General features: G+C 39.1%; 1 protein-coding gene across 1 annotated transcript; it reads right to left on the reverse strand.

The window, feature by feature from the left end:
- Positions 1-11,819: 11,819 nt before the first annotated feature.
- LOC133335641 (uncharacterized) lies at positions 11,820-14,742 on the reverse strand. Its single transcript, XM_061543951.1, has 5 exons — positions 13,339-14,742; positions 13,043-13,178; positions 12,837-12,979; positions 12,417-12,761; positions 11,820-12,355 (listed from the first exon to the last, which is right to left on the reverse strand). The coding sequence occupies exons 1-5, from the start codon at positions 14,726-14,728 to the stop codon at positions 11,820-11,822; spliced, it is 2,550 nt and encodes an 849-aa protein (XP_061399935.1). The 5' UTR covers positions 14,729-14,742.
- Between the last annotated feature and the right edge of the window lie 302 nt (positions 14,743-15,044).

A 15,044-nucleotide genomic window follows, 5' to 3' on the forward strand; every position in this document is an offset into this window, starting at 1 on the left:
GTGGCCCTATGGTATAGCAGGGCTTTCGTTAGGTCATTATGAGGATTGTTAAATGCAAAAATTGTCGTTTCGTCGCCGATAACTTGGACAAATAAACCAAACTACAAATGTTCCTTGTGCAAATATGGTGGTGGACTGTATCCCCCCTTTATGGTTTGCTCGATCTCATGTTCAGTGTTCGTCATGCCTTTTCTGAACAACCCAACACCCTCATGTTTAGATTTCGTCTTTGCATACGGTTGCTTTTGTGTTCCGTTTTTCATTAATTCTGAGAATTCCATAGAGTCTCTCCCCACCATTTTGCCAGCTCTCGCAGTCGCTGTTGTTTTTGGTTTTCATCATCATAGTCGTGAATAACTCTCATTGAGGTTCACCCACTCTTTAGAAACAATCATGAAGCAGAGAAGACGCCCACCCTGCACAGTCCCACTGGTCATTACTGATATGCGAGTGATCATTCCATGGTGCCCCAAACGCCCACACACGACTCTTCCCGCCATACCCGCAACAAAAATCGCCGCAGTCAATGACACACTCTTACAAGATGTTTTCTTGGTGTTTGGTTGTTTTTATTTTGCTTATGCTTATGGTTGCAAAAAGGAGACGCTGTTTATCAAGCAAACAACAAATGGGGAGTTTTAAGCAGAAAGAGTTTAGTTCGTCAAATGTGATGGGGACATTAATTACGTACGCGCTTGAAACATCGAAATCGAATTTAGGGGAGTTTTTGGAAATTGTATTTAACGATACGATTTTTAGAAAGGCTTGTGGGTGCCTGCTTAACCAACCATAATGCAGCCATGATATTCCGTTGCCAATGTGCCCTAGAGTACCACACCACTTTAATGTAACGGATTTTTCGCAACTAAGTCAACAACAAAAAAAAAAAAATATGTTAGAGGGACCCACCTTTCGTTTGAATAGATTTCTCTCAGCCTTGTAGGTGGATTGAGGGGTTAGTTCGTAGTGTTCTCTTCACGTCACTATGATGAAATGTGTTTCACTGTGTTTCACAAATGAGTCGTTGTTTCATTTTAATGCAATGTTTAAGAAGTGCATTGTTGTTCTTCTTCTTCGCTCTGTAGCTCTCATAGACGCATGATCATATTTTAATTTGATGGGAATGATTTGAGTTTTTTCACTGACATCACTATTTCACTGCTTATCACTTTTTCTTGTTGTTGGATTTTGGCGAAAATAAAACAAAACTGAAACCGCATGCAGTTCCTTTCTGGCCTTTTTTATTTTCTTTAGAAGTTCGTGATGTTGCTTCTTATTTGCAACACCCGCCACATGCACTCCGACTACAACCGTTCAAATTGAAAAATTCCTACAGACTGAACCGAGCGAGCAGTAGGTTGCTTGCCATGGTTCGATGTGCGGTGGTTGTTTTCTGTTAAATGGGTAATGGGTGTTATTGTTGTTGGAGTGGTGGTGGTGGCGTCGGCGACTGAAGAGGCGGCAGCGCTGTTAAAGTTTTTCTGCCTGCTAAAACATCAACTACAACAACAAACAGAAAAAAGAACACCACGCAATTATGCCGACCGGCTGATCGACCTACCCAACACCATGTTGGGCCAGATCAATATTCACAGAGAGGGGCCGTACCTCAGGCATAAACATATAAAGGCCCGCGTAGCGTAGCTGAAACCTTGACTTCGGTCGTCAACCACACACTTCATATTACACAGCATTTTGTAATTCCTGCCGAACTTTCTCGTTTATTTTTATGAGTGCGTGAGTATGGTACGATTTGTAATACAAATTTCTGTGTTTATGTCTGAACTTATTTTACTCTCGAATCAAATGACATTGAAAACAAACACCATTGTATCGATGTTTACTAGTCCAAATCTTATAGAGGGCTAAAGTTTACATACCTCGCTAACATCAAATAAATTTTTAAAGGCCTTCAGTTCTTGCGCCTGGCTAAGTTCGTCCCCGCTTTGGGAACCCCCACAGATTATTTACGCAGCCACCTTACACTCACCACTACTCTTCAACCGAACGAATGATCATCACAAAAGAGAATACGAAAGTAACGAAAACAAAGCACCGGCAGTAGCAGGCAATGGTGATGTTTGTTTGCTGTCACACACAACCGTACCGAAAATTGCAATGTCTACAGTTTTGGTAGGACAAAGAAGAGGGACAACATGAACAACAAGTATTTAGCTGGGATGAGGTGCGGGGCTTGGGCGTATTGAGATACCGAGAACTGTGCTTTGAGTAGCCATTGAAGTATTAGATTAACTCTTCCAGAAGGGATTCTTAGTTTTTGGGAGTTGGGAGTTTTTGCCAAGTTGTTACCCACCTCGCCTTTAACTGGCAAATTATTTTAAAACAAATTAGAAAATATATAAATATATATAGTTATTGTATCCTCTTCATTGGTAGAGCATTAGGTATATTTTGATGCTGTCCATTATTTAAAAAAAAAAAACAACGACTAGCGTGGGGTGGCCCGTAAGCGAATTTGAAACATGTTTTGTTTGCCCTGTTGTCTGTTGTTTTATTTACTTTGTTGTTTCTGTTTCTGAGAATCCCACGCGGTTTTATGATGATGATTATGAAGTCAACTGTCCATTTGAGTGATTTGGCATCTCCCTCCCATCTTTCGTATGCACAAGCAACAAACATATTCGGAAAAACTACTTAGAGAAGAGCACTTCCAACGAAAATGCTAATAATGGGAGGGCTCATACCCTACATATTTGATCATTAAATCTCTTTTTATTTTAGAAATAATTTCCAATTTAAAGACAACTTTGGTCGAAATTGTTTCTATTTCGTTAATGTTGTAAACATTTTTCGTTGCAAATCCCACCCATTTCGTACCATCATATCGGTATAGGTGCATACAGCATATGCATGTATGTATCGTTATAATGTGCATAATTACGCTCTACTGACACAAAAAACTAGCGACAGCAACAAAAAACAGGTTGATCAGATCCCAATGCTGGAGCTGATAAAAAGAATTCCCCTTTCATCCGTTATTTAATTTCATTCATTTCCAATGATGCACCATTCGGTGCTTAGTCATACCAAATTGTTCTGTTCCATTATTACCACCACCACCGCCACCGCCACCACCCATTAATTTCTGCTGCAGCTCAAAACCTGTTTTAATTCAATGTTAAATGCGACCAGTCATAAGTCAGTAAAAAGCTATATTTCCAAAACACGCGGACGTAGGCTTGGTTGTGTAATAATATGCACCAACATTAGGAATAGTCGTTGAAATCGAATGTGGAAAATGAAATCTTTATTTCAATTTAGTTATGTTGGGCATCTCAATTTAGTTATGCCCAACACACTTCAAAACATTCAATAAAAAATATTGACCCTAACATGGACCATGTGGTTTGATATATATATATATATATATATATTTATTCTTTATACAAGGTTACAAGGCCATCTTATGTAATATCCGATCTATCTGATTTATCCTTTGAGTCCTAATTCGCACCTGTCAAGCGACTCCCTTCGCTTTGCAAGTAATAGAGGCAGCCACTATATAGAGTTTTCAGGATATCTATATGATTGGTTTGTGCGTACTGGAAACTGCAACATCGTACTCACCATTTTTCACACTACAACTGTTTACACCAACTAAACGAATTACATGTAATGAAACCGATAGGTCAGCCGGAGAAGTATTTTTTGTGCTTTAATGATTAAAGGTATTTTGGGACATGACGGCAAAATGCACTCAAAGGAGAAGAAGAAGGTCAATTTCGAAAATATGACCAAACAAGTTTGGAACGTAGTTTTTTTTCCCAGTATAAAGGTGAGCGTGTGATGCGTCTGCTCATTTTTGTATGGTCGATGGTCTTTTCTTTCATTTTACAAAAAATCCAATGCTGAAACTTGGAGGAAGTTTCAAGGATTTTTTGTATTTTTTTTTGTGCTGAAGTGTTGTTGTTGGCTCTTTCATCATTATTAAGGCTTCGGCGTTAGGTTACATGTGGGGTGTATGGGTATTGTATCACGTTATATGCGAATTAATATGGCAACAAGTGCATGTTTCTTAGTTGAAGGAATGTGTGTGCTATATATTGAATTGAAGAATACAATGGAGACTAGAGATATTCAAAATATGAAATAAACGCTTAAAATATTATAAATTGTGTATACAGAATGCACACTAATTCATGTCGAATAATGCAACGGCTAGTCCATCGAATATTTGCAATAAAATTTTTAGATTTCTTACTTGGTTTTGGAAATACTTTGTTGAAATATTGCATACTAATTATCCTTCAAATTAATTTTTTATATTTAAACTCATCAAAGAGTTTGTTAACAAACATATTTCTCGAACCAGATAATGTCATTTTGCCACCCCAGCTCCAATGTGTTTTGGCTATCACCAAAACAAATAGCCAAGGAAGCAAAAGTATTTCTACACACAGTGTTGGCAACAATAGATTTGGTTTTAACGCTGAATAGAGTGGAAAGGAAATGCAACAGAGTCCCATCCACATGAGATTCGTGCACACATAGGTCGAAGTGAGAGTAGTTCACACAAAAGGACTTAAAGTGCGCCAAAGAGAGATGGAAACAAATGTAGAGTGAGAGAGAGAGAGAGAGAGATAGACTCCAATGCAAATTGATACGCTCGGTGATGAGAGCATACGTTTTGGACACTTTCGTACCCTTCCATTGAATTTATTTTTTTAATTCCTCATGGAACAAGATTTGTGATAGTAAATTATTCGTGATGTTCGGAACCGGATGGATCTTGGACAATTAGTCTTCAAATATGATAAGTGTATGAACAGTTTGCTCTTTAGATAGATAGACTCCAATGCAAATTGATACGCTCGGTGATGAGAGCATACGTTTTGGACACTTTCGTACCCTTCCATTGAATTTATTTTTTTAATTCCTCATGGAACAAGATTTGTGATAGTAAATTATTCGTGATGTTCGGAACCGGATGGATCTTGGACAATTAGTCTTCAAATATGATAAGTGTATGAACAGTTTGCTCTTTAGAGTTCAATCATTCGATAAAATAATCAATTTCTTCATTAGTTTGTGTTTAATTTGTGCAAATTGTTAATGGAAGTTTCCATCTGAATTGTATTGAACCATTTTAAAAGTTAAACAAGGAATTCATCTATAATTTACATTTTATAAAGTAATAAGTGAAGCTCGATAACATTTTACACGGAGATAGCTGACGATATTGGTGAAGATCTTTTAAGCTATTTTTTGTCATATTTAGTTAAAGGAATTTGTAGCCATTTAATGTTGTATACAACAGATACCGATTATTGGAACATGCCGATATTGGGAGCACTTTACCCTACCTATATGTTAATCAACAGAAAATAAATTATACCGAATAGTTTTCCGCAATTTTTTTAATGCAATTGTTATGTTTTAAAATATAAAATAAATTTAATTCCCCCAGAAAGAATATTCATTGTTTTTATTTTTCCTTTACAATTTTTAAGAGAAATTTTGACCACCATTGACCAATAGCGAATGTTAGTTAGCGTACTAAACAATCGTGACGTTAATTGAGTACCATAACAATAATAAAGTACGTTCCATCCCTGCTCTAGGGTATGTGCGCCATAGATAGAGAGAGAGAGAAAGCAAGAGCGTAGTCGTTGTGTGTAGATGTCGTTGTGTGTAATGTCCATATTATATGCTTCTAGGACAATTTTGTGCATAGGAATTATTGTGTTTATTTGGTTTTGTATTGTCTGCTTCTACATAAATTTCATCGTAAATTGTTATAGACACCGAAATAAATGTATGCTTAAATATTACACCACCAACGCCAACAACAACAACAGCGGCAACAATACAAAAAATACCCACCAACAACCCACCCCAAAAAGATTTCGATGTGCGGACTGAGGCACATTAGGGAACTCACATAGAAATTGAATAGAATTTACACAGACAGTTCAGAGACATTTGGAGGATGGGGGACGGAACAGCTCCTGCCTAGACGAGGAGGTGGTTCAAAGCGCCTGCTCCTAAATATTGAAAAATACTTGTACACACAAATAGGTGGAGGTGGTACTGAGTGGCAGCGAACATGAATGAGTTTTGTGTGCCCGAACTAAGGGCGAGGACGGTGCGATTTGGTGCGGGGGCATGCAATATGCAAAAAAATGCACTTTCCTTTCCAGCAACAATGGTGTGAGTAATACTCACTCTCCTGACTGAATATAGAAAAAGTAATTGTGAAAAATCAATAGATTTTTCAAAATGTTCCTTAATAGATTTCAGACTCGGCTCTATTTTTTTGTGGCACTGAGATGGACATTGCAAACGTTAGTGACGATTATCTTATAGACTTACCTTTTTCAAATACATTTTCGATATATTCTATTCCAGAGGATTTAGATGACTTAGAAGAACTGCTCTCTGATTGCAGATTTGTGCATGTATATGCAGAATGCTTTGATATTTTTCGGTAGCATGAAACGGTATTTTAAAATAAAATGGTGTTGTGGAATTTCATGCCGTTTCGAAATATACACTCGGTGCACTTGAAATTTGTCCTTAGTTTGTTGCACTTTGGTCTGGCTTTATTCACATTAGCTTAGTTTTATTCAACCGCCGCGACTTGCCCCTCTTGCTTTTTATGTGCGGAGTTCCGCAATACTGTTCTATGCAGAACAACAGAAATCACTGCCCGTTGCTGTTGAATTTTGTTGTTCAATTGTGTTCACTCGACTGTCCGTCTATTCCAATTGCCAATCCACTAATAAATTCTGCGTAACGTTAAGAATTATAAAGTATCCTTGTCGCAAGTGTTTCGAATTGTGTTTATTTGTTAGTAAATATTATGCTCTTTGCGCTGGCGTCATAACAAAAACATTACTCAAACTCCTCTCGGCCCAACCAGTCAGCCACACAGCAAGCCATCACCAACGATGGAAGGCAACGAATGCAGCGCCAAACATCCCACACTTGGTGGAGGCAAATCAAATGTCATTTCAATAATGAATAGTTTTTTTGCTGACTCTCTTTCTCTGTGCCTTCTCTCACCCTTGTGCTCGTTTACACTATCTCTCTCTCTCTTTCCAACTTCTAATCGAAAATTTAAATAATCAATTGAATAGAAATGGTCACAAATAGAATTGGTTCCAATATTAATGGCATGAAGAAACTAAATTTATGATATTTTAAAAATATTTATTTTTTAATTTTATGTCAAGGTTCCTGATTTTCCCCATATATAAAGACTACGAGGGTTAAATTTCAGGATAATATTTCGTTATATATGTCGATGGATTAGAATACAATTCAGGATCGAATTCTAGAATAAACAATCAATGCGTGTGTTTGAAAAGGTTTCAACAATCGTTTTAAGGATTTTTCATACTAACAATATGCAGCAGACAATATATATGGATGCATGAATTTAGCTAATGTTCCATCAATAAACTGCCCTTATTCGGCAATTGGTTTCTGTTAATGCGTTCTTTCTAAATACAAAAGACAAGTGTTTTTGTCTGAACAAATATAATCCAATGAATGCATGCATACGTCATTATGTTTGTATGGCTTTGGTTTGAGTTAACTTCTGGTTTACAACAACCATAATTGTTGTTTGAGTGGGCAATAGTACAGACAAAACCCATTTTCGCAGACACTGGCCAATTGAGAGAATTAGAAATGTTTGGTTTGTATACTTGCTAATGTCGGCTTAAAATTGTCGTTTGTGAACTCCAGCCATTCGAAATATTAAGAGTTTGAATGCCCGATTGTTGATTACAGTTTAAAAATCATTGCCTGTACTTCACAAGCAACCCTGCCGTTGCATCTAGTGCAGACATCCACATCTGGTTTGTTCTCTAAGACCTTTAGGCAAACGCCCATTTGTTCACACGGTGACGTACAGATGGCCGCAGAGGCGCCTTCTTACTAATGTTTTGTTTATACACTACACCCAAACATGATGTCGTTATGCATTAGGGTTATGACTTTTCGTTTTTTTTTTTTCAAAAACGATTTAAAATATTGAGAATAAATCAGCTTTGCCTATTAATGATTAAAATAAGATTTATTTTATTTAATTACACTTTGAGGCAAAATCGAGGTCATGTTCTGGGGATTGCAAATTTCTGTTGCGACTGAAGGGCCCTTGTGAGTATATGAAAACACCCAAAAGGAAAAAAATCGCCATATTACATTACATTACATATTTGTCTAACATTCCGTCCATCTAACTCTATTCCTTGGGTATCCATTTCGTCCTTAGTTTATTGAACTGCATTCCTATTATCCGAAGGTGCTATAGTTGCAATATTTTTCAAAAAATGTTGCTCATTAGATTTTAGGCGACGTCCTTAAAGACGTGAAATTTATATTTTAACGATTTAATGGTATTTTCACAATTTTGTTGGTGTCATGTTACTAAAACCCTATGTATGTTTTTCAATAAGTTCAGTATAAATTCCTTATTACGAAGACCTGTCGAATCCGATTGCAAAGACATAATAGCAGCAGAGCGAACAATGTTAAACGTTTTAAGTGCTTAACGCAAGCTTATAAAATGAAAACATATATTTTGAGTGCAGATCTCTTATTTTATTTATATTTTTTACACACATTTTCGCATATTGGCGTTTTTTTTCTTAACGTGCCTTTGTTATCCCTGATTTGGACCTTTGTTCTACGAAAAAGCCATAAAGGAAGCATATTTACCTATTTTTGAATCGTCAAATATGGTTTTTGCATTCGAAAGAGGTCCCTGGATCTTTTATGTGAAATATTGGATGCCTAGAATAGTCCGTCTGTCTGTACACGTTAAATTGTACAGTACATGTTGCATTTATGATCTGAATGAGATGTAATTTGGCCCAAGGACGAAACCTATTGAAATTGATGAAAATCCGTTCAGATTTAGATATAGGTTTTTTATTTCAAATTCACAATAGCTTACCCAAGACACAATCTTTTCCAATTGAGACCACAATTTGTACAGTCTGAAGTTTTATTAAAATCAGATCCGATATAGATATAGTTCCCATATATATTTTCGTCCGATGTTATGAATATGGTGCACCAAATACCCAAAGATTGCTCGGTTTCGATGAAATGTTGGGCAGCATAGGTAATAGAGAATTCAATAAGGTGTATTAAGTTTCATTTAATTCGGCTTTAGATACGTGGTATTTCATGATAGTGCACAATATGAATAACCAACTTTTTTTTTTGATTTAGATGGTACTTGGACAACACGCTTTGCTACAGCTTACATTCGAGATACAGCATAGGTTTCAAGATTTACTATGTATGAGTGCTATATATATGTACATAGTTTTGCTCTATTTCGTACACATGATCAATTTTGAAAATATTTCAGAATGACATGTGTATGGGTTGATTGAAATTGGTTCATATATTTTTTAGATCACAATAGTCCCCCAAAGATGCTATGTTTCTTCTATGGACAGGATATTGTACGTAGGAACATCTCTGTATGAACCCAAAGTGGTGAAGGGTATCATATAGTCAGTATCACCCAACTTTTGAATTTTCCTTACTGGTTTTATAGTGTTATTGACTTTGTTATAAAGATTTTTTAATTGTTATTGTATTGGCAAATACATTTTGTATTATTTATGGTATGTTTATTTATATTCTAAGTACAACTTACATGAGAACATATCGCTCATTTGCTACAAGTCAGGCATAGCTCCAAAAAACACGATTTTGCAGAAAATGTGTTTTAAGTTTTCAGTTTACTCACACTTTATATGGGACAGAGGAACTTCCAAAGCTTCTCATTTGGAGCGTGTAAGAGATATTCATATGCATTTTTTACACAACATGAGATCTATTAAAGCGAACAATCGTGCATCATTAACTCGAAAATCACGTTTTTTGAGTTATACCTCTCTTGCAGCAAATGAGCGATATATTTTCAAATATTGTATTAGTTACATTATTATTTCAATACTTCACATTGTTTTATTTTATTTTTGACATGAAACTTAAAATATATTCGAACTAAGAAGAAGTAAGGACAGAATTATTGGTATTTTGTTGGTTGTTGGCATTGTTAATCCCCTATTGCTGCAATCTAAATTATTTACAACTATCGAATATTGAGCACTCATTGGTGTGGGACAATTTTGGTCATTGCATAATGCCTGTGAAGAATCAGCAAAATCCTGCGACTGCACCGAGATATACAGTGGCAGGCAGTCCAGTAGTTGGTCATTGTGATTGCACATAGCTGTCAAATCGTAACTGTAATCATTGGACGATATCTGCTTGCAATCCTGACCTTCAGTGTATGGGGCTGAAGGATTGCGGTAAGGAAGCTTTAGCGTTCGTGAAGTGCACACAATAAATGCCACGGGTCTTGCGGGTCTTATTTTCAAATAACGCATACTTGCATCATGGTAGAAATAATTGGGTGGTATGGCGTAGAAATTGATTCTTCCCAAAGCTTGGTATTCTACCAATTTGTTCTGGCCTTGGCTTTCAAGTGTCCAATGCGAGTTGCATCGGGGATTTGTCAAATATCTTGGCACTGAAAAGCAGAGATAGCAATATTTAACGCAAAGTAGTGGAAAGGCTTCTTACCTGATCGTATTCGGTGGATTAGTGGTTCAGCACATTTGTCAACGCCCACATCATAGTCGAGTACAAATAAGTCGTCCTTGGGATTCGAAACATAGTCCATGAAACGAATAACAGCTCCACCGGCGTAGTATATGAATTTCAGTTCAGGTATGGTGACATTCAACCTTTGGACATACCGTTGGCAATAGTCAAAGTCGTATTCGTGTACAAAGGCAACAGGGCTGGGTATTAGAAGAGCTATCATTGATCGTCCTCCCATTGATTCCTCTGTCCGTTGGTTGTTTATTACATTCTCAGCCAAATCCCTAGCTTTACTTAGAATCAGAGGTAAGCTGAAACCGTTTCGGACTGAGAAAGGGAAAATGAGAATCGAGGTTAGGTTAGTAGAAATGTTTCAGGTTGACGGGCCGTCATTGATTCCGAACACCATCAATGGAAGATTGCTTTGAAATACATTTATTTATTTTTTTTATTTCCTATGCATATCCAGCTACAAATGATAGCTTAAGTGCACATGTATTAAACTTACAGTTGGAGTGTGTTGTAATATTCCAATTCGAATAGAATTCGGAGAGGTAAAATGTTCTGTTTACCATTATACTGCCATCTCGTGCGGCCAGGAGGGTTATGGAACTACCGTGGGGGTTTATATTTAGACGTTCTACTACATAGCTGTAAGGGAAACACAATAGATTAGTAGACATTGTTGGAGAGTATGCGCCTCACTTTACTTGACGTAATCCACTACACGTTTGTACTGCCACGATGTGTCCAGGAACATGAATATATCGGTCATTATGGCTGTACGATTTGTAATGTCAACGGACTCTGCCACAACCACGGAAGTCAGACTGCTGTTCATGAGAGCTTTTGAAAAATGAAGTGATGGGTTATTGGATCAAGTGAAACGAAAGCGAACTTAACAAATAGTTTTGAATAAATACTCTCGGGCCCTTCTGTGTTTTTTGGTCGATGGGCAAGGCCCAGTTTCGGTTTTGCAATCGAATTGGCGTTTTATTGAAAAGAAACAAGCCGAATAGATACTAGTAGTAATATTTAATTATTTGCTTACGCTTAATGTATAACTAGAAAATATTTTGTGTGGTTAGGTTGCAAAGGTATAAAAAGACATGCTCTGTTCGTGATGTGAAGTAAGGTAATTCTCTGGGTGAACTTATCGAAAATGCTCGTATTTTAGGATGCTAGGCTGAAAAATGAAATTGTCGTTGTTGTTCGTTCTATTAGAAGAGCTGGCGCGCCACCAATGTCAGCAGGATGGTTAGCAAACTGGCTGACAAACCAGTTACTCCACTAAAGCAGCCAAGGTTCACGACTGACACAACGTAACGTGTCTGATCGGGTGATTGACAAGCGGGATCAGTACAAGTGTACATTTGGGTGGTTCCACTTGCTGGCGCCTGTACCGAGACGTAAAGCGGGGGGCACTGATGGATGGTGTAATATCCACTGCAGGCCGAGGACAGATCGTAGGAAAACGTGTTACCCTGCAATGTGACACAGGTTTGATCGCTACTGGAACTGCTCGAGTTTTGTTGAGGCAAAACAATGGAGCGCGAGGTACAGATGGTATATTGGACAGAGGAAGATTGCGATTGGATGTTCAAGTAACGCCCAGTTCCAGCTCCATAGAAGTAATTGGGCGACAAGCGATAGAAACTTATATAACCAGGACGAATGTATTGGGCCATTTGATCCGTGCCCCACGTGGATGTGTACCACATAGCTCCGCAACGAGGATTCACAATCTGTCGGGGAACTAAGACGAAACGGTAATTATCTAACTCTTTTCATTGAAGGCATCACAGTGTGGAACTTACTCTTTTTGATGCGCATTACGACCGGGCCACCTGCTGTGGCTGGGTTCGTACCAACGGTCAAAGGGAACAGGTCTTTGGTGGGGTCCTGTACAAAGGACGAGAAACGACTAACAGTGCCGCCGGCGTAGTATATGAAACGCAAGTCGGGCATTTGTTCGTTGATGTATTGCAGCTGAGTAGTGGCATAACTAGAGTCCGTGGCACTGATAGTAGCCATGTAGGGAATCATCAACGCAACCAAGGACAGTCCGCCCACCGAAGAGTTGGTCTGCTGGACATTCATGTAATTGTAAGTGAGATTTTGCACTGTCCTCAGCACATTTGGCAGGTTGAAGCCCTGAGCAACTGAAAGGCGAACACAAATAACACAATAAGCACTGAGATCCTCAATCGGCTATGCATAGGGAGGTATGAACTTACATGTCGCGTGGGTGGTCACATTCCATGCTTCGTAAACATCGGAAATATAGTTGGTGGTGTTGACAATGACTGAACCATCTTGGGCTGCCAGCAGTGTAACCGAACTGGCGTAGGGATTGATATTGAGATTTTGCAATACGTAACTGAAACGAGAACGAACCAAAATAGGTGGAATGGCCTGTCGCAGTGCATGTGAAACAACTTACTTTACGTAGTCAACGATTTGATAATAAGGCCAGGTGGTGTCCAAGAAGACAAAGATGTTGGTCATGGGCTTTATTGACTGCGAGACGTCTTGGGGCAGAGCGCTACTAACTGAACAGGACACATCGTTCATGTTGGCTACAAACGAAAAAAGAACAAATCGCTTTTAATCGAGACCTGTAAACCGGAGCGGGGGGACTGTGCAGTTCGTTTATCGATGTGACGTGCAGGACATATTGCTCGAGAACCATTGAGAGTATTTTTCAAAACAATTGTTACTTAAACCTGGTCTACTTACGTATGTAGGTACCCAAGGCGGTAGCTGCAGATGCGGCGAATGTGGCTATGGCATCCGGAGACAATGTTACTCGCAACTGCATTTCCCGATCTAGAACCTGGGCAAAGGCGGAGGCTTGGACATTCATTGTTGTCATCTGGATGTTCTGAGTAAAGTAAGCAGCCCGATTACAGGCCATGATGCCACTGTTCAGGACTCCGTCGAGGGAATAGTACATTCTCAGCAACTGGGACAGCTTTAAGTTGGAAACTTGTTGACGCCACGACTGGATGTTGAGGGCAATGATGAGGCCATCGAGTCCCCCACGAATTTCAGCATCAGTCATTTCCATGTTTTGACGTTGACTGAGGAAATACCATTTGGGCATCACAGTGCTATTCCATGCACCGCTGGCTCCCACCGTTGCCTGGCCAGTGCTGGATACGGGGACTTGGACCAGAGCAACCTCAGCCAAGTCACCAGCTATAGTAGCAGCCCAACGATTGTCCACGCCGACTGTAGCTACTTGAGGCATATTTTGAACGTAGCTCCCGCGTCGAGAAGACAAGGCCAGCAATGATCTCAGCTGTACGGTTTGGGGTTGCAGACCTGCCGCTATGCCGGCAATCAAATTGCCTGCTGCCACATTTCCCCACTTGGTGCGAATAACACCATTTTCCACTGGGCACTGGCTAATGGTATTCGTATCGCCACCATACCCATAGCCCATGTCATCCCAATCGTAGTCGTAGTTCATGGGGTTCATGCGTTGTTTGGCTCCGGGAACTGGTTTTCTGGACTGCAGACCGTCCAGAATTTCAACATCTCCAATGAAATTGTTGCGTTTCTGTTGTGGGGCGGCCAATGAACGCGACAATCGCTGGGCTCTGTATTGCGACAGGTTGTTGCAGACCTGGTTTTCATCACCTCTTACTTGGGTATCAAACGAACTGGAGAGCATAAAATGCAAAGAGCATCGTTCTTCTCTGGTCAGAGTATTGTTGGGGAAACGCAAAGCGTTTCCTGGTATCAACCGCGACAACAAAATCCGGAATTTGGGAAACTGGAATCCCGTTGGACTGTAAGGTATAACACCGGGAGAGGCCACCACACCAGGAGCTCGTTGAATGCCATCCTGGCGGAAGCGATGCAACAGGGCAATCGACAATTGTGTTATATCCTGATCGAAGCCATACGAATTCTCCACCTTCTCTATCAGCGTGATGAGTGTTTCCAGGTTTGAGGGCAAGCGATTATCGCGATTCATAAAATAACTGGTGTTGTAGCATTCCACAAGTGATGGCGGAATCTGCAATTGGGCGTTTTCCTGAGCTTCTGTCACACCTATGCTGCAGCATAGATATACCAAAGCTACAGCCACCAAGCTGTTGCTTCCCGAAAGGCTGACCATATCTTTTGTGTGTGTGTGTTATTTTTTTCGAATGTATTGATCGCTTGTTCTGAAATGAGAAACACAATTGAATGGCAAAAAACAAACGAAATGTCGAACTATTTCTAAACAGATTGGTTTCCGTATTGACGATTGTTCAGTTCGTCAATAAAGCGTACACCTATTCCCCCTTCCTCCGGACAATTAACTTGTTTGGGTAACTTCTGAATTTAGTTCAGGGTTAATAGATATAAATATTTCGGTCCCTATACGTTGGCCGTGTATTTTAAGCCCTTTCTGGCGGCATTAGTCATTGGTGCGAGCACAAGTGAATTAT

Source organism: Musca vetustissima, unplaced genomic scaffold, assembly GCF_032173495.1.
Source record: "Musca vetustissima isolate MV318-11 ecotype Yass unplaced genomic scaffold, APGP_CSIRO_Mvet_v1 utg8222, whole genome shotgun sequence".
NCBI classification, from domain to species: Eukaryota; Metazoa; Arthropoda; class Insecta; order Diptera; family Muscidae; genus Musca; species Musca vetustissima.